The sequence below is a fragment of the Sitodiplosis mosellana genome, unplaced genomic scaffold, assembly GCF_009176505.1.
Source record: "Sitodiplosis mosellana isolate CC-2019 unplaced genomic scaffold, AAFC_SMos_1.0 Smas_scaffold_6226, whole genome shotgun sequence".
NCBI lineage: Eukaryota > Metazoa > Arthropoda > Insecta > Diptera > Cecidomyiidae > Sitodiplosis > Sitodiplosis mosellana.
Genome location: NW_022601467.1, coordinates 17,788,533 through 17,813,040, shown reverse-complemented (window position 1 = coordinate 17,813,040; position 24,508 = coordinate 17,788,533). Strand labels below are relative to the sequence as shown.

General features: G+C 36.7%; 1 protein-coding gene across 5 annotated transcripts; it reads left to right on the top strand.

Annotated features, from left to right (window-relative positions):
• Positions 1–223: 223 nt before the first annotated feature.
• Positions 224–24,508, top strand: LOC129579248 (melatonin receptor type 1B-A-like). 5 transcript variants are annotated; one of them, XM_055469117.1, is made up of 5 exons: positions 224–272; positions 3,601–3,830; positions 20,979–21,343; positions 21,933–22,105; positions 22,943–24,508. In XM_055469117.1, the coding sequence occupies exons 3-5, from the start codon at positions 20,998–21,000 to the stop codon at positions 23,681–23,683; spliced, it is 1,260 nt and encodes a 419-aa protein (XP_055325092.1). In that variant the 5' UTR covers positions 224–272; positions 3,601–3,830; positions 20,979–20,997; the 3' UTR covers positions 23,684–24,508. The 5 variants fall into 5 exon arrangements, with proteins under 5 accessions (XP_055325092.1, XP_055325089.1, XP_055325093.1 ...); XM_055469116.1 differs by lacking the exon at positions 224–272 and adding an exon at positions 2,763–3,008; XM_055469115.1 differs by lacking the exon at positions 224–272 and adding an exon at positions 2,763–3,008 and having other exon boundaries at positions 3,358–3,830.

Sequence of the window (24,508 nt, the reverse complement as noted above, 5' to 3'; positions counted from 1 at the left end):
GATACGCTGGCGAACGTTTTGATTTTTGATTTCAAATTGCACAGCGTTTGTTTTGATAGGTGAACGATGCCATGGATATTGGCGTTGGTTATACCCGATGCATTGAATTTTTGGTGTTGACAGTTGTGACTGAAAATAATACGAATAAACAGAGAGATGAGAAAGATTGTCAAATTGAATTGTAAACTTGCACATAAACAATAACATGTATGGCTGGGTGATATGGGATTGCGCGAAGCGTTCTTATCAATTCGCTTGACCGCGCACAATTTGTAAGTAGAAACAGGAAAGAGGTGGTCGTTCGTTGTGTGTGTGTGTGTGTGTGCGTGCGTTTTTTTTGTTTCTTTTCAAAAAGAAATGTTCGTTTATTTTTTCTCTTTTCCATTCATTCAATGCTTCTTATCAATTACGTGTTGTATGAAATTTTATTTGAATTGCTGGATTTATGGAGATTTTTATGCATGATTTCTGTTTTCTATCCGCCGCCAATCAAACAGTTTTTATGTCGTAATGATAGTGACGTCATGGCTGTTAGGGTGATTTTTGATGATGCTCATTAAAATTCTTAGCGTCGCTCGTAAAACGAATTTGAATGCATGTCGAGCAAAGCGAAAAAAAACAGAGCCAGGGAAAATAGTCAACATTTAAGATGCTCAGATAACGACCGGAGAATAACAATTGCACACACGCAATGTGAATGAAGTATGAATATTGTCGGCTGAGTTTTTTGCGTGGTGCGATGTAGTCATCGTCATTGGCGTCGTCGTCGTCGTCGTCATCTTTGTCGTCAATATTTTGGCTATTCTGGCTTCGTGCGGATGAATGTGTTGCTTCGCATAAAATTTATTAATTCGCTTTCGATGGCTGGAGTGGATGTGTGTGTGTGTGTGTGTGTGTATGCTGTTTAAATATGTGTACGTTCCGTTTGATGTATGTGTGGGTGTTGAAACGAGCATTTCCTTGGGTTTCGTTCCATCCATCTCCATCGGTTGTTTGCATGGCAAAGAAATTTGCTTTATATATGATGGCGTTTGCATTGTGTCCATTGTGTGTTGCATTTGATTCGGCTACAAGAGAATTACTCACACTGCATTTGATGGGAAAATACATTGGATTATTGTTATCGCCTAAGCTTGTAAGCGAGGCAAATTATTGGAGCCGGTACAAATCAAGGACACACACACACACACACACACACACACACACACACACACACAGCGAGAGAGAGAGAGAGATTCATATCGAATAACCAAACGGCAAAATTGATAGTAAACCGCATTTACACGTCATGCAAGAGATTGAGCGTGTGAGCGAGCGACCGAGAGGATGGAAATGAAGAAATAGGCCTAATATGTGACTCATAGTAATTTCGTATTTGCTGTTCATCACAAAGCCCTTTTCCTGAATTGTTTCGTTGTTTTGCTTGTAAAATTTGACGATTTTCATCACGCCTCCCCCATTCACGATATTTTGCGCGAAACAACGGATCCACACAATACCGGCAACAAGATAAACTTAGCACGTTCAATTCATAAAACGTTTCGATGTATATAAAAATGAGATTACTTATTGTAATATATATCAACTATATAGCTCACGGCCTTTTTTTTCTTGGCGGTGGTTGTGGGTTGTTGTTGTTTTTGCTGCTGCTGTTGCTGCTGTTTTTTTTCGGTTGGCGGTAGCGCTGCCGGCATTCTGAGAATGTGAAATGAAGATATGTTCCACGAACTGAACGACGAACGGAAACTGAACTTGCTTTTGACTTCTTTCCCCATTCAAACACATCAGCTCCAGCCATCCAGCCAGTCACACTCATTCAATAGGTTTTTGAAATGAAAACGGTTATTTTATCATCTTCTATTTTATGATTTCATAAATGTAGTTTAAAATTTAACAAACTGTAAGTATTTTGTAGGAAAATGTGTTAGCATTTCTTCGAAATTCGACGGCATCATATTGACAGTGCGTGAGATTGGTCCGAATAACATCGAAAGCGTTCGTTTAATAATGTTTGCTTATGTTTCTATGCACGTCGATTGCTGTAACACGTCTATTTATTAGCTGCTCACATCCCTTATTGCCGACAGGGCATAGCCATCTTTCGCTGTATACACAACAGCTCGGTATCTTTGGCTACGTTTATTATATTTACGACGTTTTCTTCCTGCTCGCTGATCGACATTGGTGCAGCGTTGAAAAAAAAATAATAGAATAAAAAAGTAACAATAACAGCAGCAGAAGCAACAGCGGCAGCAGAGAAAAAAAAATTCGGCAATAATAACCGACACAAATGGTTCGATGTGTCGATTGAGTTTTTTTTTTTAAAGAAAAGGATATATATGTGTGGCGTATGCACAAGATTTGTTTTCGCTCGTCGAAATGGAAACGAATTCTCGGTACGGTGCGACCGCCGTTCAACCGTGCCTTCATGTATGTACATATCATGCTCTATAGCATCGGCGTTGCGTCTCTCTTACAAGCTGTTGATTGTGGACGAAGTATACTATATATAAGAAGTGGAAGAAAAAAATCATCGACAGCAACAACAACAAGAACAACAAGAACAATGGTGTGTCGGATCGAAGGATTTCGAAGCTGTGCGCATTTTCCCAGCGCATTATCTGTTCCCCACCAATCAAATCAACAAAAAGCGTGTACCGTTCAACAGGATACACAACGCGCGTTTTTCACATGAGAACACTGTATGAGAGAGAAGTAGCGTGAATCTATGCGACACACAAACGCCTAATTCACGTTAAATTCATTCGAACAAGTTAAACACGTCTAGGACTTTAAGTGGAATTGACGATCTTCTACGTGTTTCTCTCGCGCGCGCTCTCAATCTCTCTCTCTCTCTCTCGAAAGCCCGACGAGCGTTTTGTGTCACTCTCGATATATAATAGAATAGTGAAATCATCGTCGTCACAGTAGCAGCACCACCAACGACAAGGCACACACAAAACAGTCGAACAAAATTCAAATCAGATTCAGAGGGAAAAGAAAAAAGTGTACGTGTTTTGTATTGCAATTGAGATTCGATTCGGTATTTTTTTTTAATTTGCTATTTCAAAATAAAATCATTTAAACAAATAATTCGTCTAATTGCTGTACTGGCGTAGTATTAAATTGTTCGGCACTCTTTTATTTCTCCTGTAATTTTTTCGAATACATTTAGTGTGTACTGAATTTCATGCGAGAATAGATCAATCTATATCGTTTTTATGTCGGAAACATTCTCAACCGGATTTGGTGCGGAAATTGCTTTTCACAATTCATTACGAAGATCTGCACAGAACAAGCGTCTTTAATTATGTTTTCCGTTTTATCATAAACATCTATAATTGTTGTTATTAACAGGTTTATTGTGAGTGGATCATTTAATGCCAGTTTTAATATGAAATTACATTCAAGAATAATAAATTACGAGAGAGTTTAAAGCGTTGAAATAAAATAACAACAACAGCCGAAAAACGTTTAAATAGTGTGTCAAACATTTTAAAAGAAATTCGGTTTGGAAGGAAAAACAGCGGTTAGTGAAGGAGCAACACACAAGTCAAAAATTAAGCTGTTCGCTTTTCATTGCTCATTCGTTTCGTATAGGGTTGTACGAATGGAAAAGTAAAAAAGCCAAGAGTAAAACAAACACACTGGAAAAACTATTTTGACAACAGAACTTTTTAAGTACGATTGGAATCTAATCAGGTGAACCGTATGAACGCGAGACGACATCACGACAATAGCTTTTCAAATACATAGAAATCTACTCTCCGTCTCTCGCTCACCACTCCCGATCAAACACATTCCATTGTGGGCCCATCGTTCCGATAGCTGTAAGTATTTTACACAAAGTTGTTTCTCTTGTTTATTTAACTGATGGAATTTTTATTTTGCCCTTTGATTTAATTAAAGTGGTGTGTGTGTGTGTGTGTGTGTGCCTCTTTGCTGCTTCCAAAAATAAACAAAAACGAAATTGAAAGAGAACAAAACGGAATGAAAGTACCAAGAAGAAAGAAAGAATTTGATGATAACGAGGTTTTGGTGATGGCAACTCGAGCAAAAAATATAAATGATTTTGGATAAAAAAATTTTTTTTGTCATTTTCTGAGGACGTAATACGGTAGAGATAGACAAAAAGACAAAAAAAAAATTTCGTTTGTAATGTCCACATTCTCTGTTCTCTTGCTATTGATATATGTCTAAATGGGATGTATAATGAGAAAAAGAGAATCAACAATATGAAAACAGGATATGTGTGGCGATGTCCTGTAACTGATGGTTGGTGTTGTTGTTGTGTGTTGTTTTTTTTATAAATCGACCACTTTATGTTTGTGTGTGGTATGTGCGTTGAAACGCGCCGTATCACCCCATAAAGAGATAAAAATTGGTACCGAAGACAAAAAAGACAAAGGGAAAATGGGTACATACAAATAAAAAGAAGAAGAAGAACCGAGAATATAATATGTGTACAAAAATGAGAGAGGAAAAAAAGAAAGCTGTGTTTGAATATGTGCTGTATTGGATTGGAAAGTGATAAGGTTAGTCAGGTCGCCTGGTATATATATATATATGAATGTCGGTGGTGACTCACAGTAATCGGCAAAAAGGTGTTGCGTGAACGAACGTATCGCCTCGCGTATTTTTCGTTGATTTCGTAGTGGATTTTCTCTTTGTTCTTCCCAAGCGCCAGAGCACTGTGTGTATCGCGTATGATATGAAATGTTTTATCAATATTGGAAATGCTATCGTAGCGGTGAGCTTTTTCTTTCTCTTGGCCACCGATTTTATTTTTTTCTTGAGTGCAAGCGTTGCTGGCAGCTTACGGCACATATCGAACCTTCGCTGTTGGTTATTGAGACATACACACATACACCATACATTCGATACGACCAGAGAAAAAGAGCAGCAAGAAACACTAATGAGACACCGGCTGTCAAATTCGCTGAAATGAATACACTACCAATTACATTTTGATGGCAAATAAATATATTAGACAATATTCACCTCTCTCATGCATAACCGAGTGAAAAGTGCGCGGAACGATGACTAACATATCTATCCATGTCGATTTGCCCGAAACACACAGACATCTCATTCTCACTCTTTGGTGCGGGAAAATCAAATTGAATCAAGTGCGTGCAAAAGGAACGCACACACAACAGATAAATAGAGAAACCAAAAGAGAGAGAACGAGGGCGAGACAGTTCCCGAAACGAAAAGTTTTCGTTGTCGGTGATTCATTCTATTCGTCGCCTGTCAAATAGAATCTGTGTTGAAAGTTCCACGTAAATGTCCAAAACGAAACATCACAATGGATGTATGTTTGGACTGACATCGTAGTAAACAACATGGAACAACAAGACGAACAACACAATTCAATGGAATATTTAGATTAAATTGCGTATCGATGTCACTTGGTGTAGACAAAAAAAAATTCAATTACTAATAAATAAACCACTTTAGTCTATCCACAAAACATGGTGATATCGATGGTCGATAGCCCTGCTGAGCATATTACTTTCACCAATCACATTCGTTGTCGCCACATCAGTTGCTGTTGCTGTTGCCGTCTATGCCGAACCATCGATGGATAACGCACATACTAACTCTCTCTATCGCATACACATATACGCACATACGCACACCCGTACACACTACGGCAACACATAGCGGGAGAGAGAGAACAAAAAAGCTCTCAAAAGTAATTGATTCGTTAAAAAAACAAATTCTTACCTTTTTCTCACGTGTATGCATTCACTCGCACACTTTTTTCATCACTCTCACTCTCATTCTTATTGGCTCTTTAATTTTTTGTGGCTTTATTTCAAGTGCCTCAAAAACAGTAGTAAACACTAAATTCTACCACATCAATGAAATTATTGACGAGAGACTAAATGGATTCTATAATTCGAAACATCACTTGTTAAAAACCCCATTAGAAAATATTCCACATTTTGTTTGACGAGAAAGTAGTGATTTTGACCAAATTTCAACGACAAAAGATTTAATCCGTCTGTGTGTGTGTTGTGTCGACCCTTGAAATACTGTGGCCTAGTTAAATTCCAATAATCGTATAAATTTGAACGTTATCAATTAATGCTCATTGTTTCGGCAAGCCCAGTCACCATACGTTTAATGACAATCGTTGGTATTTTCTGCCTGCCGCTTCATCTTCCGAAGATGTTCACCGTTTTTGGCCTAATCTTTCGGACACGATTTGTTCTGATTTAAATGTGAAAATGTTCCGTTTCCAATTCACTATGCATTGGCAACCCATAGTCATAATGATGTGTATATCACTTTGTGGTTGTTCTCAGTGTATTGGAAACAGTTTTAGGGCCAATCAATTGCAGTCCGTCCAATCAATGGCAAACAAGGTGTGTTCGGAAAAACTTAGCCACTTGAACGAAACTTTCGATCGAAATAGGGAAAAAAAACATCAACAAACAAATTCATCTTCATTAGCCGCTGCCATTAGAGTGAAATTGCCGCTGATGGAACATAAAAGTAACACCGAAAAGAACATCAACGCTGCTTGTCATTAATTTGAAGCGCTTTAAATAGGAATACGAAAGAGAAGAAGAAGAAGAAGAAGAAGAAGAAGAAGAGGAACGTTGTAACGCAAACAATTTAATGGTAAACGCGTTCAAGCGTTCACGCGCTTTACTTCCATCATCTAATTACTTGACGCTTAATTGCGACAAATATTTGACGTTTCAACCATTCATTCCGGCTCAATCTGTTAACGGCTTCAATTGGGGGGGGGGGGATGAGGCATAGAAAAATTGTGTATACGGCAACAGTGGCACCAGGCACTGTCACACCTTAAAGATCTAGAAATAAATTTGTATGATTATTCATCTCCTCCTCCATCTTCTATGTAAGGTTGTAAGCGCACACAATTCACACACCGATTAACACATCGTTTGTGCATAGATTAACGACGCATGTGGCCATTGTCATCAATAGGTGTGCAACTCTGACGAAAAATCAATTTTCTGCATCGCAATTTATTGGATGTTCAAAAGCTAAAATTGGTTGGAGCTTCTTTTCCTCCGCAAGCTGTTTAATGTTCATTGTGTGGTCTTTCAACATGGTATGTTAACTGATGTAATGGAATTACCCCTTACAAATTGCTTCCGCTCAAAATTTTGCCATATTTATGAAATCTTTCGCACGAATTATTCACTTCTGAAATGTTCACAATTTTTTATTATGATTTTTTTTCTCGCCTCCTTTTATTTTTTTTATCCCGGACGCTTAGATGTTACGATCGTTCAGCGATTTAAATACAGAAATTACAATCTGATTCAGAGAAAGAGGAAGAGAGAGAGAGAGAGAGAGCAAGCGAGAGCGAGATAAAAAGAGCGAAATGAACGAAAGTTTTTGAATGAAACATTCTTTCGCGTGGTTTTTCCAATATGCACACAAAAGAGAACAACTTTCTCTTCATTCATGACATTAATGAAATTCTTCGAGGACTTTTCAATTCTCCCAGAGCAAACTTATTTTTCTGCGTCTATTCAGTTTTACTTCATCTTCTTTCCGTCTTTTTCATTACTAAGAACTATATTGTAGAGTACTTAAATGTATCGTGCATCGAATGATGTTATGTGTTCTATTGTTTTCATGATCGGTACGCGGAGATGGTTCGGTGTGATACACATAAAACGCAATATAAATGCCGTTCATGGTATTGGATGGTAAATGCCTTTATCCATCGCATAGCGTACATATAAATCAGGTGATATTGTTTTAAATGCGATGACCTGAACCATGACCGGCTCGTGTCCCCTCTCCACGCACACGGGTACAATGTTATTGGTTCAATAGACTAAACGAAAGCCTCTCAAAGCCAGATTTGCATAATCGCTGTATGATGGTAATGTGCACGTTTTGACGATGAAATAATTAATAATTATTTCAAAACGGATTTTATTGTGGAAGTGACCGCCGTTCAAAGACGACACAACCAAAATACGCACATACGCCAGAGAGAAAAACAGACAGATATGTATATGAAAAATGTTGAGGCGAGAGAATTTATGATTAAATCATCATATTCCCCTCAACCATTTGTATTGGATGAATTAAAATTCAAGTTAACCCACTAAAATGGTATGGATGAGTATCAAGTTAATCAATATTAAAATTAACAATGAACACATAATACATATTCCGGAAAAAAAAGTTTTGATCAAAGTTAAATTAGGCGCTTTATACTGGCGGATGCAGAAGTTGAGCTGTTCGCAACCACTGCGAATAAAGTTTTAATGATATCATAGGCTTTACACATGCACACAGCTTGATTTGAAATGTTTTCGAGCTTTTCTCTCTGTGTTTGTTGAAACAACTAAATTTTGGCATATAATACGGGAGTAAGTAAGCCGTATCCAACGAATTCCAATGGCAGTAATAAGCACACAGCAAAATTCATGCATTTTCACGCGAAAGCCAAAATTTTCGGATGCTTTATGTGAAGACAAAAGCAATATGTTTTTCGTTACTCTATTTTAAATGAACGACGCAGAAAATTTTACGCCAGTTCTGCAACAAAGGGTCGGCATTCGCAAGGGATGCGTATTTTTGTGAGTGAAAATACGAGTAATACGGACAGATAGTGAGATAGAGTGAGAGTGAACGTAGAAGAGAGTTACAGAGTGATGACAATAGATAAAAACAGTTGATTGTACTTGCTCTCGTCGTATGCCTGATGTTTCTTCATGCCATTTAGGTCTATTGAAGTCGGCGATAGTTTTTATTATACTACCGAACCCATAGTAACAAGAGCCATCGGCTTTTCGAACCAATGTCGATGTAGTGTATTTCTTTTTTTTCTTCTTCTCTCTATCGCTCTATGCTTTTCTACTCATCTTTTCGGTTTCCATGTCCCCGTTTTAAGTAAAAATACGCAACGCAATCTCTTTGTGGCTGGTCTTGATATCTCAGTGGAATTCTCGAAAGAATGTATCGTCTTCGAATGGAATGCCAATTTGAGCATTTGATCTTTCACATCTAACCCGGTTTTGCTCTTTCCCAACCCTCTCTATCACTCTCTTCATCTCCATTTTATTCATTCTTTTTTTATTATGGCAGAAAAAAAAATTTACGATTGCGCCAGAAAAAATCATAAAAATACGCTTTAATCAGCTCGATAAAGCAAACTGAATATAGAACGTCTTGCTTTGTTCTATGTCCGATGACATGACTACTTCAAATACACCAAATAAGATAGGTGTTGCCAAGAATCCAAAACTTGAATACGACCAAAATGGTCTTCTGGGTTACATGAATCTCAAGACTAATGCTTCGTCTGAATAGCTGCGATGAGCTTCGCTTTTCCCTTGGAGTAACATGAAAAGAGTATGATGATCGAATGAGCAAAAAAATGAACAAAAACTGAACTAAAACTTATTCTCCGTGGAAATATAATTTCTGTTGGCCATATATAAGTCAAAATATAAATAACACATAGATCGTGGTCGATTACATGCTGTTGAGTTTGGCTTGCGATGGAAATGACGCGGAAAACTTTTTATTACGAGTGTAATACGATGGTTTTAATATTCGAGAGTTCGCCGCCAGTAAAATTGCACAGCGTACTAATGGGCACGCACACAGAGAAAACTGAGTTGATTTTTACGTAGCAAAATGTTTGAAAGTGTCAAATTCCAACACACGTTGAGTTTTTCGCGACAAATGTTTTTTTTTTCATATTGACTCAAGTATTTGAAAAAATTAGACACCAGCTCATAAACAACGTGAAAATTAGACACGATGTATGGGAGCGTTAGGGAATTTGACACTTTCAAACATTTTGCTACGTAAAAATCAACTCAGTTTTCTCTGTGCAATAAAATACCAAACTCAGCGCGCTTCTTTGACTCATACACACTTGCAGGGTGTCTGTACGCCAGCAGTGCTGGCCCAGCACACCCTTCGACCAGTGCGAAATGAACATGAACGCATTAAAAAAAAAGTTAAGTATATTTTCCGTTGGATGGCGAAACATTTTTAAAATATTCGAATATCGATTTGTGCCCAATCTCTGTCTATCTCGAGCATGGATGAGTATGGTGTTTATTTTCGGCACGATGATATGCGTTCACATCACAATAATCATTTGTGTGTCGTGTCATGTCATATAACAGAACGAATATTGGTTGCTATTAGGGTGGATAGAATAATATGATCTCTGGTTGACCCCAAGTTCATCATATATCACTTCCTGAAGTTCAAGATAGTGTGGATTGACTTGAATGAGATTATAATCTAATAATTATACTAATTTTTCCGTCGAAAAGTGATTTTTGGCGCAGATTTTTTGGAAGAGAATAAAATTGCTATTTCCTATCAGGCTTAAGTCGTGGAACAGAAGTTTCTTGTATTAAGCCCTCTTTTCGATTGGTGCCGATTTCCCGCTTATGGTCATATATAATTTAAATACTCGATCCACCCTAGTTGGCATCGCAAGCTAAGACAACAACGGAAAAATCAACCAGCTTTATAAATTATTTTGTGGACGTAAAATTGCTGGTGTCGTGATGTTGAAATGAAATCCAAACAAATGAAGCGAAAGCATGCCGAATACAAATTCGATTCAAATATCCATTCGATTTCGGTTGTATATTAGCGCACAGCATTTTAATGGAAAACTGTTTCTGTCTCATTCTATCCGTATCCTTTGCCTAGACTCGCGACGCTTATCCAATATACGAGATATTATTTGTAGTGCCACACAGAATAAAGTACACACAAGAAGCAAATAAACAATCGAATTGAGCCAATGTACATTTTTTTCTTCTTCCTTTTATTTTATGCTGTGCTGTTCATTGTGCAGGGCAATCTTGTATGTGATTGTGTGCGTAAACGATGGATGTGTGCTTAGATTTTCCCTGTGGTGTTACTACTAAATAAGTTGCCAGATTTTTCGTTTCTATATTTGATGACGCTCTCGATCTCTCTCACTCTTTGTCTGCTTTTGTTGAATGCTGTCAAGATGCGAGCAGAACAAGAGAGACTGGCATAAGAATGAACGAACAAAAAAAAACAAGATTTAATGCTTATGTGACGGGGTGCTGATGCTGATGATGAATGTGCCCGCATATATAGTTAAAGGTATAATAATGTTATAAGACTTTTCCGAATGTTTTATGAAGCTTTACTTCATAAGAAAATTTCGCCCAACATGAAATGGAAAACCGTAGAGACAGACGAGCATTTGCTTTAGGGACGAAGGATCACTGTAAGACCTCATTGCCTCGCGCGCGCGCGTGCGTTCACATACTCACAGAACACCACCACTCATTTTCTTTCCCAGGGAACTTTTGCGGAACCGTTGCCATTTGTCTTGTTTGGATGTGCTGCCATCAGCTTATCGAGATATACCATATTTACACATTCACTTAACTGTTGCTTCTGACTATGATGCATGAGACAATCGCAAATACACGAAAAAAAACGAAACACCAACAGCACAAAAGATAATAAAATATAAAAATTTTTTTTGAAAAAACGAAAACAAGACACACAAAGAGTGAGAGAGAGAGAGATAGAAAGAAGAAAAAGAAAAGAAAAAAAAGAAAAAGAAAAAAAATAGAAAGAAACAAGAAGAAGTGACTGTGTGAATACAGTAAAAATCTTTAAAAATTATCCTCGTTTGACACAATAAATTTATATTCTAAACAGCGAACGTTTGCTGATTTTATTTAAATTCCTAAGTCTATTTACGTATGCAAAAGAAAGCATACACACACAGGCATGCACTGCACATACATCGCATACGAAGCATAATGCAAACTCATTACATTCGTAGATTCTGAGGCGTGCCGTACGTTGAACGCTACGATTTGTACAAATAAGGAATCCACCACTTTGCTTCGATCGTCGACTCGTATTCGGCGGTGTTGATGTTGCCGTTTCCCTTTGAATACTTTATACGTATTTTCGTGTTGCTCCTCATTGGAAATACTATTTCGAGTGACGGCATTTTCGCATATGCGAGTGAAAATACAGTACGTGTGTTTGTGTTTATAATCTAACATGGGTTTCTTTTAAAGGTATAATAATGTTCCTCCAATGATTTATGTGAATCGTTGAATTTAAATATATTTCCAACGGAAAATATGCGCGCACACCGACATACACATGAAGAAGACAACATTTCACAAATGCCAAATCACCCCAAGACTCTCTGCTCTTTGCTTTATTTTTCGCTGAATAAACATTATTCCAAAGATGACGAAATACAACATCGATTTCAGGTTTGATGCAATTTTATCAAGAACTCATTTCAACGTGTGTCTGTTTTCGGCATCATCATTTGTGTTTCGGTTGCTAAATTCTTGGCTGTTATCGACACTTATAATATCGATGAATCAAAACAAATTTGTAAAATAAATTTCTTTGAATCGATTGAACCGAAGGATGAAGGAATCGTTGTCCTCACCAGAGAAGTATTCACATTTATGGCAATCGGCGTAGAGACAACCGAAGAAGAAGAAGGAGAATAAAGCAAAATTTGTGTAAACTCTGCATGAAACCGTATCCTAAGCTCAACATAAATCTCAATTGCTCGCCTATGACTCGAAATCTTGATTACTGGACTGAAATCTCGAATTCGGCACAAGATAAATAAAAGGGCAGATTATTATAAATTGTCCCAAACAAGTAATCAAAATTTCTGAGATGCTTATGTGAAAGAGAAAAAAGTGATTGGGAACAACAAGAAGAAAACAAACGAAGAAAAAAAAATTCGCCTATAAAATAAATACAATCCACAAAATCGCATTTTGACAATAAATAGAATTATGCGCGGATGGAATAATTTAAATAAATGATATGAAAATCCGGTTCAATATGCTTATACCGTTAAATGGGATTTTCACTTTCATATGCTTTAGTATGCGTAATTTATAAAATGTCATGTGTGTGTGTGTGCACTAGTGTGGAAGAATAGGTTTTGTTTTTTTTTCAGAGGTTTGAAACGACTTTTTTTTTGTTACTTTTACATATTTTTTCTAGGGGCTTCCATGTATATTCCATCCAAGAAATATACACCATAGATGACAGTCATACGAAATATTCACAATACTGGCAAAATATGCACCATATTCACGGAATATACACGATATTCATGAAATATACACCTCATATTCACGATCGGTAACAAAGATTCGACATTGCCGTAAACACATATTTTTTACATGCTGTGTATATTCTGTGAATATGGTGAATAATATACACGGATTATATGCAATATTCACGAAATATTCACACAAATACGAATGTATATTTTGACTTAAAAGCCCCTAGTATTTTTTTCTCTCTGGTGCTGTCGTCGTCACTCTCTTCACACCGTGTGAGCAGTAATAAGGAAACTTCCAATGAATGTGCACGCTCGACACCCACTCGTCATTTTTTCTCTTTACAGAAATTGTAAGAGTAGGCGACAAGCGGCACGGAATTTCAAGAAGTCAAGCCCCATAAAGATTTCATGAAATGCCCATGAACATCCGGATTAGTGAGAGAAAAAAAACCGACTGCAAATACGGGAGAGTAATAGAGTAACGGAGCGAAAGTAGGAGGGAATGACAAGCATGATACAAACAAATCATTCACTAGGCGCCAATACATTGAAATAGCAAAAGAACGAAAAAAAACCATTTCATCATGTTGTCGATAACGCAATTCTTTAGACGAAGATTAAATATGCTTCAAATGGTAATCCATTACAAACGCCCAACAAAGATACATTAATGCGATCGAACATTTTGCAAACAATTTAGCGACATTTTCCATGATTAATTACGCAAATCGCAATTGCACACTTTCCGCTCTAATTCCATTGCGATTTGTATCGATAACGTTTTAACTATTCACATTGATGATTGTTGTCACGCCAACAAAACGATATTTACATATTGTTGCGCAACAGATGAATGCTGCACATACGTTTTACCTTCTTTTTTTTTATTCACACAACACCAGACAGCTGGTGAATATACACTATAATGGGAATGTGTTGTGGCACAAATGATCAGCCTGTTGCTAGTACAAATTATAATTTGTAATTTCAACCATTTCGTTGTACGCGCTTGCGATTTGTTTTTCTCTCGTCTGTCAACAGCAGACGGTTGAATTGGTAATATTCGTTTTGTTCATTTGGCATAGAAACGGATTTTTCAATCGATATTTATTTTATTCCAGAATAAATATCATACCACCACCAAACAAATCCATCATTTTGCTTCGAGATAACGCAAACGAGCGGGTGGATGTATGAGTGTGGCATGTTATTCGGTTGTCAACGCTGCATGAAACAATGCCCGAAGAATAAAAAAGTAGATCACATTACACATTCGTCGGAATTTTCAATGACGACAAGGCAGAAAAATTTGAAAGAATTATGCAAATTTGGTTTCAGTTCGTTTAATTTTGAATGGAATTTCGAAGGGATTCTTTATTTTCGTTCATTTCATTGTGTTGTGCGCTACAGATGTTTTTGATAACAATTATCAAGCTTAAAACAGTAAGCTATGAAAAGAAATAAGAAAGAGAAGGGACTAATTTGCATTCGGAGGCATATCAACGACATGCGGTTAAAGTCATTTATGAATTTGAAATCCTTAGAAAAATCAATGCTTTTTTTCTATCAAGAAGATTGTTTTATCCTTTCCATTCCATTCCGAAGGCGTATCAAAACAGTTTTTGTCAGTCCGACCGAACCGAGATCGAGGAAATTATGATGAAAAAAAAAAACGAGATGATGAAAAAGAAAAACAACAAAAGAGACGGAGAAAATAAATTGACTTTATACAAATTGATATTGCCGCAAACATGGCCAAAATCCCACAGAAACCCGTTTGTTCTGTCGTTCATTTTATTGTTTTTGCTGCGTTTGAAGTAGAAAATACATACACGGTTATTTCGAGTGAATTTGGTTGAATTGAACGACAATCTCTGTCAACAATCATTTTTACACGATTGCTCGAAAACTCCAAGTCTCAATACATGTGTTCAAATCAAGGGGCGAATTACTAACTGAAAACCGGTTTTCAGTACTTTTCAGTACCTGCGATCGATTTTCAGAAGCGGTTCAGTTTTTTCAGTACCTAGTAAATATATGACTTTTATTGCAGTTCAGTATTGTCAAAATTTCTTGACACTTGTGTTTAATGTTTGTTTTTTAGCATTCGAAATGGAAATTGAACGTATTTTATCAAAAAATAAAGTCCACTTATATTTTAATTAGAAAAGTCCAAAGACACAATAAAGAAGCTGACATCAGAAAAGAATGATTTATGTCGAAAATATATGTCTGGCAATTTTCGTCGAATGAAAATGTCTATGACATTGATGTGTGTGTCATCAACTCTTTGAAATGTCAGTGCATCTCTGAAATCACGAAGACTAAAACCAAACAAAACAAGAATTGATTTTTTGCACAAATGTTTTTCGGCGCATTTTTATTTCCAAAGTACTGAATGTCGTATTTTTATAGTTTGGCACTTTTGTAGACAAATCTTTTTCAATTTTTTCCAAAATTCTACCTCAGTGTCAATTTTAAAACTGTATGGCGTTAATGATATAGTAGATAGTCAAGTGTCATAGTTTGAAACATTCAATGCATAAACTGACACTGAAGTACTGAAAACCGGTTTTCAGTACTTTTCAGTATCAAGAAAAAAAAATCCATTTTTTTCAGTACTTTCAGTCAATTCAGTAGTGATTCGCCCCTTGGTTCGAATGGTTTTCCAAACTTTGGTTCTTCCCATGAATTTCGGGTAATATTTTGATTTAAGTTTCGAAACATGTTGATGTGATGTTTTATCAAACCATTTCAAATAGTTTTCTGTCGTTGGTTGTTTGTGATGTGCTTGAAAATGTGCGTACGCCATAGACGAAATTATGTTAAATGAATCATAAATATGTGAGTGTTTTATGATTGCCATTAATATTGATGGGAAGTTGTCCAGTTATAGAATATTATTTCATTTATTACATCCATTTTACTACGATTGCATTTTATTTTATTTCATTGGACATATGGTTGTATTGAAAATCATATCGATTTTCCACAAACAAACACCCACGGCCCATTTGGTGACGTACGATTTTCAATAATTTTCAATCAACTCACCTGTGCAATGAATCTGGTTTTTCGGATGCATCGATATCCCCAAATTGAATCAATCAAATTACTTGTGTTGATAAACTCTGATATATTGAATGGGCTGAAAGTCCATTTGGATGAAAATGCAAAATGCAGATTTGGCTTTCATTGATTTTGTCATCATCCAATTTGAATGTCTGATCAGGTGGAGAGTGTGATCTCTACACGAACGTCGACGAAAACAACAACAATAACAACAACAACAACAACACAACCACCACGAGTATGTGTGGCATGACTCATCAATTTTGAGGGAAATCTTTTCATGTTGAAAAGCAAACAAAACGCAATTGACGAATAAATGAAGCTGATTGAGCGCGCTGAATTTGCCCACATGCCCATAAATAAATTTGCTTATTCATGCAATCTAATTTGAGTTTCTAATCAAAATGCTTACCAGTTGATTTTACACAGCGAAAGCACTTGAACCTCTTGTGCTTTTAGCCTTTTTTCCCTTCCTTTCTATACGACTTGTTTCCTTATGCTCTCCCCGTGGCTTTTACCCAGTTGCATTTAAATGCTTGTAAAATATTGTTTGGCAATAAAAAAAAAAGAACGAAAGAAAAACGTGCATATAAACTGTTATTAGAATATCGGAAACGGTCATAAAATTGTGTCGGTTCATAATGGTAGAGGTAGAGAATGGCACAGAACAGCCTAGAATGGCTCACATAAACTTGATGATCAAAATAGAAGAGATAGGTGATAACAGCATTCGATGAAATTACTTTTGCATTTACCGTGCAGCGCATAAAGCCAAGCCAAGCCAAGCCAGACGGACGAAGAACCAGAAAGAAAATTCATTCAAGCATTTCTACTTACCGTAAAGCGCACTCATCGTCTTTGCCATTTCCTTGCAATTTTCATATTTACGGAAGTCACATTCACAACAACTCAAATGACCGTGTGACGTGTGTGTTCATATAACCCTTTCATACGTCACCCACCCAACCTCTTGATCACCAAATCGACTGCCTTTATACGCTATACGCCCCACGCATACTGCATACAAAAGCTCCTTCAACAAATAATCATAACAATTTCTCAAGTCGGATATTTATCGGTTTGTAAGAGATCCAATAAAATTAAGTGTTCTTATGTATAAAATATGGGAGCGCAAATAACAAATGCATAGGAAGCACAGTGATTGAGAAAATAAGAACACTTCAACCGGTTATGGAAACTATATTTCATAAAAGTATTTCGATGATGTCATGTGTACTAGCATTTGAAATGGTGATAGCTGGAAAATTGAACTCAATCCGATAAATGTGGATCCGATTCCGTCTATTTGCTTGTTCACTGTTGTTGTTACTGTTGTTCCTCATGGAAAGTGGTGGTCCCGGCTTTATGTTCTGATACCGTTTGAATTATGAATGAGTAGAATATAAGACAACGTGTATCATCCATCATAGCATTGTGCCTGTGTTTTTCCATTTTACGCGTTCAATTGGTTGGAATGACGTGAACCAAAAACAAGCTAACAATCATTAATTTAATTCATGTCGGTCTATTGGTCGCTGTTTTGTCTACCTCTCTGTCAAATATTCTGCGTTCTAATTTCGAAAAACCACCCGAAAACCCATGACACTGTTGAGTCATCATATTTCGAAATTAAAACAAATATTACATTGTCTCCAATGGTTATGCGTTCAAAAACTGTGTGTCAATGCGATGAAAATTGCTATCTGAGAAGACAGACACAAATTCAACAATAATTCAATAACACATAGGCACTATTATGGTTTGTCATAGGCAAAAATGAAGAAGAAAGTACTTGAGATTTTTCTAGCATATTATCAAGTTATATGTTTGAGTGGGTAAAAAGAAATAATCGTCTTGAATTACGGCGCGACGCTCCTTATTTATACTCAACGTCGCAAAGTGAGGCGCAACACTGAAGAACACCAACACAGCACACACACACACACACACACAGCGCAATTTCATTAAAGTGTTGAGACAGACATTAACTTGTTTCAGTTTTTGCCATGAAAAGCGGTTGGAAAGAGAATACTTTAAGCATTTAATTGGTATGGTGTCTCTCTCCCCGGGGTGAGTTTCATATTCGCATAGTATATCGACATCGAAATATGCCGCGCACTGCCATCATTTAGGTGGAGTAAATAATGGCAATTTTAAACAAATTAATCATTTCTTTGCACGGGCAATTTTTTTTTTCGTTCGTTCGTTCGTTTGTTCGTTCGTTGTAGTTGCTGTTGTTGTGGTTGTTGAAGAGCTGAACTGCGCTTACCGTCATCAAAAATCATTGTGTGACAAATCATCTCAAAGTTCAACATGGTTTCATTTTCTCTTTATTAACAACTTACGAAAGTGGTCGAGTTGATTGTTTGCACAACAATGACATACCTAAACCGTGATCAAAACCACCGCGCATATCGTGTGTTTGACAAGCGTTTGTATTTATTGGCATTTGCCAGTGCTCCGAATCGATTGTGTTTTCCCTTGGGAAATCCCATCTGAACTGAGTTACAAATAACAAAAGAAATTCCATTTGAAAATCGACAAATACAAGATAAATCGTATGTGTTCATTATATGAATGATTTTTTCTTGTTCCCCATAAACAGGGTAAACTGGAAATATGAAAAATGGATATCATAAATGAAAAGCACAAGAGGAAAAAAACAAACAATTCAAACGTATAAAAAATAATACTTGGCTTACTTTGATACCGGATTTTCAATTGGTTTTCCGTGAACAAGAAATCATTTTTCATACCGAACAATTTTCATAATGATAAAGCCACATTTACCGTTGGTTTATTTCGTTTGAATCGAATATGCGTTTCTCGTTTCATTGCGTACGCAGAGGTCGCATTAGATGGTACATTCGTTGGGTTGATTTTTACCGAATGATTTGAAAAATTTAACTTTTCAAACTATTTCCATTGGCACAAAGGAGAGAAACGCCACCTGACAAATGTGGCAGAAACAGATAGTGTGGATATACGCAGACAGAGTCACAGTATACGATGAAACCCGATTCCAATTAAGTGTCTAACGAAGTTATGTTGCCACTCGATGTTATGATCAAATGCAAACACTATTGCACGAGCGCGTGCTACATGTAGGACGGTTCTATTTCATACATTTCGTTGTGCCACTATCAACACCATAAATTTTCATGTCGTTTCATTCATCGTCATCAAAATAAATACCATAACTCAGAAATTGTCAACATTTTTCCCTCAACCACGAGATAACCACCAACATCAACATTCTCATAAGGTATTTGGCATTTTGGCGTTCTACTGCGCACACAGTATGTCAGTGGCAATTGTAATTTCAATATTTTCTTATACTTTTGCATAGGCGTTATTCTCATGGGTAATTTTATATGAGATCATGCTGTGTGATGCTTGTCTTCCACTAATGTCTTTTCAATTTTTCAATGCTGCTTATGGAAGCGCCGAAGCGCGGGCGAGCACATCACCACAGAGACACAGAGAGAGAGAAAGAGAGAGAGAGAGAGAGAGAGAGAGAGAGAGAGAGAGAGAGAGAGAGCGAAAAAGTGATGAGTGGAACGATAAAAGCTACATGATGGCTGTTATACTTTAATATTTACTCGCATCTTGTGGTTTTTCTCTACCATAACTACTTCATATCCGCTCTGATTTTAATCCCATCATGACTTTGACACAGGAAAACGGCACCATGTCACTTTGATCTCATCATGAAAGTATAAAATGTAATGAATAAATGAGGAAAATAGTTGTGGTTGATTAAATTTTAAACAATAGAAAGTCGTGCACTTTGTCGTCATTTTTCTTGTGCGTTCTCTCTCCCTCTCTTTCTCGTCGCCTCTTATGTCATTATTCTTGCCATATTCAATTATTTGACTAGTTCTGTAGTTTTTTTTGCATGGCGTTTTCTAACACTTCAACGACTCGATCGAATAAAGTCCTGCAGAGAAGATATTCCCCGACCAAACGGAACCATGCAAACTAAAAGCATTCCGTTTGTCATGGAATGAAAAGGAAATTGACATAAACCAATCAGCAGTTGTGGAGAAAAGACAAAATGCCTCCGGCGAAAGAATGTCACAAAAAGCTTACAGTCTTCACGATTATAATCTCATTCATAATCACTTAGATGACCAAAGTCACACCTAATGACCTATCAAGCATCATGATTGAAATGTGCTTAAGAGAGTGTACCTCCGCCTGATTAGATGGAACGCTCTCTCTGGATTTTGAGATCTGTTTTTTTTTTCAGAAAAGCCTGGTTGTTGGACTTTTTCGGAAAATCCCCAAAAAATCCATAAGTGCCAACCACTTTTGTTTTAAAATCAGACTCCCATTGACAACGATTCACTGTATCATCGACTTAGCCTCGAATCGAACATGGAGCACTTTGTATAAGTGGAATCAATGCCATATTCAACTCATCTATCTAATCTAATTGTGATGACGTCAGACACTGATGTCTGTGAAAGTGCAATAACGTCATCTCTGTCGTTCAGCTCACAAACCGAATTGTTATTTTAACGGTTTAAATCATACAACGCACTTACTTGATGTGAAACAACGTTTCTAATTAAGCTGCTTTAACTGCATCCCAATGACGGTTTAAGCATCCTTCATCATAATAATGTTATCATTGTTACGCGATTGAAATTATCGCTGAAGCAAATAAAAATTGAAACTTTAATCGCTGCACGAAGTACTAATATAATTCTTTGCTCATTACATTTCCCGTTGGATAATGCGATGAACATTTTACTAAGCAATAACAATATTGAAGCAGTGAAAATAAAATTTTTACCAATATTTGTTTCGATTTCAGCCATTTAAATAAAGCGAACATGGAAGTGTCAACGATGGCGTTCCTCCTGAGTAACAGCAGTAGTTTAGTACCGGCAACGACAACGGCCATATCAATCGTAGCACCCACAACGATTTCAACGACTACCACAACATTCAGCATGCCATTTCTATTTACATCCATGTCACACCGAAATCTCAACCATCTCGCCAAAGTGACCGCTAGCACCAGGCATCACAAAAAAGACTTTTCTCCGGTTACATTGTCAACGGAATGGTCGAGTATGGCCCGATTATTGGTGTTGGCGTGTTTATCGGTGATTGGAAGCATTGGAAATGTTTTTATGATATCATCCGTTATGATTGAGGATCATTTAAAAAAGGCTGGTGAGTCCGCTTCGCATTTTCTGCATCTTTGCTTTCGACAATTCGTCTCTTTTCTTTTATCAAGTCTCCCTTTCATTTTCAATCGAAATACTTTCTACTCTTTCTTCACAACGGGAAATGCAAGTTTTTTTTTCTTTTGCCAATAAACAATAATGCATTTTTGAGATATTTTTTTTATGTCTTTCAAATAAATCTCTAACATTCAAACACTAGGTCACAATTTTTTTCATCCATTCAAACACTAGACAATTCAAATATTCTTCGCTTCGCTACTATTTTTTAAAACTTAGTTTCACTTCCTGAGAATAAAAAGATGATAATTAATTTCTAAACAATTTTCACAACCATGAGAATGCAATTTATGCCATTTACAGGCAATTCCAAGCATTTTTGCTCACTTAGCATTCCGTTTCATTTCGATTCGATGATGAGTGACGTCGAATCAAGTTAGCATTTCGTTCATTTTTCAATTATCCCTTTCCCATCTTTTTTTTGCATTGATTTTTTGTTCCAAAATTTTCTCTTTTCAAAATATTTAGAATGTTTTTTTTTAAACCATAAACAAAAAATACCACAAATATTTTTCCAGGTAATGCATTTATAGTAAGTGTAGCGTTAGCTGATTTATTAGTATCTAGCATTTTGATACCAACATCGGTAGTTGTTTTGCTGGCTGGGTTTGATGAAACGTCAAAGGAGATTTGTAGAGTGCAATGGTTTTTTGCTGCCTGTGCATTTTTAGTGACTATTCTCTCTTTAGCCGTAAGTAATCCAAATATTTGCAATGAATGTCACCTGTCGTTCTGTTGCTCTGTTTTTCGTTTCGTTTCGTTCGTTCGTTTTATTTCTATATTTTCCGTTGGTTTGTAACAAATTCAACATATTCCATTTTTCCAACAATTTCATATTAATTTTCCATTTTCATTTACGTTGGCTGCTCGTTCGTTCACTCGCTCGCTCGCTCGCTCGTTCGCATGCTCCGGGTTTTGGTGATTATTTCGTTTACATTTTAGCAGCTCAACGCTCTTTTCATTTGATAATTTTTTGCAGCTGCATGTGTATATATACACACTGTACGCGCCCTGCAAAATAATTGATCAACATAATCTGTGTTTTAATTAAAAATGACATAGAAGAATTTTACCAGAGATTGCAAACGTTCGAGTGTATGAAGCACGTACCTAATTTAAGCGATAATTAACTGGGGAAATGTGTGCTGTTTCGTTCTCGTTCCTCATAATTTTCCAACGGATGCCAATTTTGTCATTTTGTCATTTTGTTTACTTGGCACTGCGTTGAGCCTCACAGCAATTGCATTATCATTTTCCATTCTGCATTCAACAAAATTGAAATATGCTCATCCACCATTTTCTAGCTTAGATTTTCATCCATATATTATGCTATAATACATTTTTGCGAGTTGAAAATGTTGCTGAACACTGCTACTTCAATACTTGCATATATATATTTTTATGTACATGTATATTTGTGTATTTGTGTTGGTATATCGGGGTGCATTGGTGCCCAATTTATATTCCACGTGTTTGGCTAATGTATGTTTTATTTTCCGTATTCATTCTCTTCTTCTCCTTTCTACAGTTAACAGCATTCGAAAACTATTTACGACTGTGCACGCCTCAGGATTCACCGTCATGGTTCAATCGCAGTAACACAACCATAATTCTATTAACCGTATGGCTGGTGGCATTCGTAGCATCGGGCATTCAGTATATATCAAATGTTGGCTTTGACTTTTGCAATTGCGCATGGAATGGATTGGTGCCGTATCAGATGGCCATTTTTGCAATACTCATTATTGTTCCGATCATCATCACATTTTACACACACTTGCGCATCATATTGGATGTAAAACGTTTCATGAATACGCCTAATTTTAAGCCAAGTCTCAATTATACATGGGATTTGTCATTGGCCCGCACCAATTTTTATAGTTTCATCATATTTGTGGCATTTTGGTTACCATTCGGTATTGTATTGTCCTATCATACATACTATCATACGTACCATCATATAACGGCCGTTGTGAATAAACGCTCATTCTATACAACCGCATGGATTGGATTCATCAAATCGTGCTTTCACAATGTCATCTATTGCATCACGAACCGGCACTTTCGCAACGCTTACGTAAATTTATTTCATTATTGTTGCTGTAAAACAACCGTTTCGGTATCGAGACGACAAAGGAACGATACATGCCGACCACCGTCCGATGTACGCGTTCACATCATACCTGGCTATAATATGTATTCGTACACAAGTCCACGATCGGGAAATTGTCATAATTACTGGAGCAAACGAGATGTGCATGAATTATGATCTGAATAGGAGCACGAGCAAACTCGGTTCAACCGTGCACGAACGCATCAGTCAATGCACGCCGTGGACTTTGTCTAATTCAAGTGTGTATGTGTACGTCTAAGTGTGTGTCTGTGTGTTATGTGTGCCATGGTGTACCCATTTCTCTTTGTGATCGGTGTCATTTTGCTTTTGCCAAGTGGTCGTCCTTTGGTCGATAGTGGCATTTTTTTTTGCCCCACGAGTCCTAAAACGCCGAGTTTGCCCATGCTTGCTTTCGATAACAGCTTCGCCAAACATAATTCTCTTTTGTTCGCATTTATACTCGCAGCTATCTAGACATACTTAATGCCGCGTAGATAAATTCCTCGTACGGTATTCGAATATCAAATGGGCCAAGCAGCAGTAGAAACAAAACAAAAAAAGAAAAAGAAATAAAGCACTCAACCATCTCATCAGCATACCGTATGATGCACGTAAGTTTGATGAATGGTTAATTAAACGAAAATGGTTGAAACCATATTTGTTCGCAAATACCATAACAACCATGTATATAAAATACTTATTTTTTATCAAAGAAAAAAAAGGAAAAAAAATAGACGCAAAAAGCTGAATGTAGTGTAAAAAAAACATCGATGTAGAAACGAAAACTATGAAGAAAATAAAACTTTCTTTGAACAAAACACGCTCTGATGACATTTTTATGGCTGCTTGCAAAATAACATATATTTTATACTATAAACTATTTTATGGATCAATAATTTTTATCACGAATGACATTTTAACTGAACACGCAAAAAAATTTATTATTTGAACACACAAAATCTAAATTTTGTTGAAAATCAA

What these genes read in the sequence shown, in the direction of transcription:
- LOC129579248 (XM_055469117.1), top strand. Translation starts at nt 20,998, where the DNA reads ATGGAAGTGTCAACGATGGCGTTCCTCCTGAGTAACAGCAGTAGTTTA. An exon ending in GGATCATTTAAAAAAGGCTG is followed by an intron (nt 21,344 to 21,932) that starts GTGAGTCCGCTT and finishes ATATTTTTCCAG; the next exon opens with GTAATGCATTTATAGTAAGT. An exon ending in TGACTATTCTCTCTTTAGCC is followed by an intron (nt 22,106 to 22,942) that starts GTAAGTAATCCA and finishes TCCTTTCTACAG; the next exon opens with TTAACAGCATTCGAAAACTA.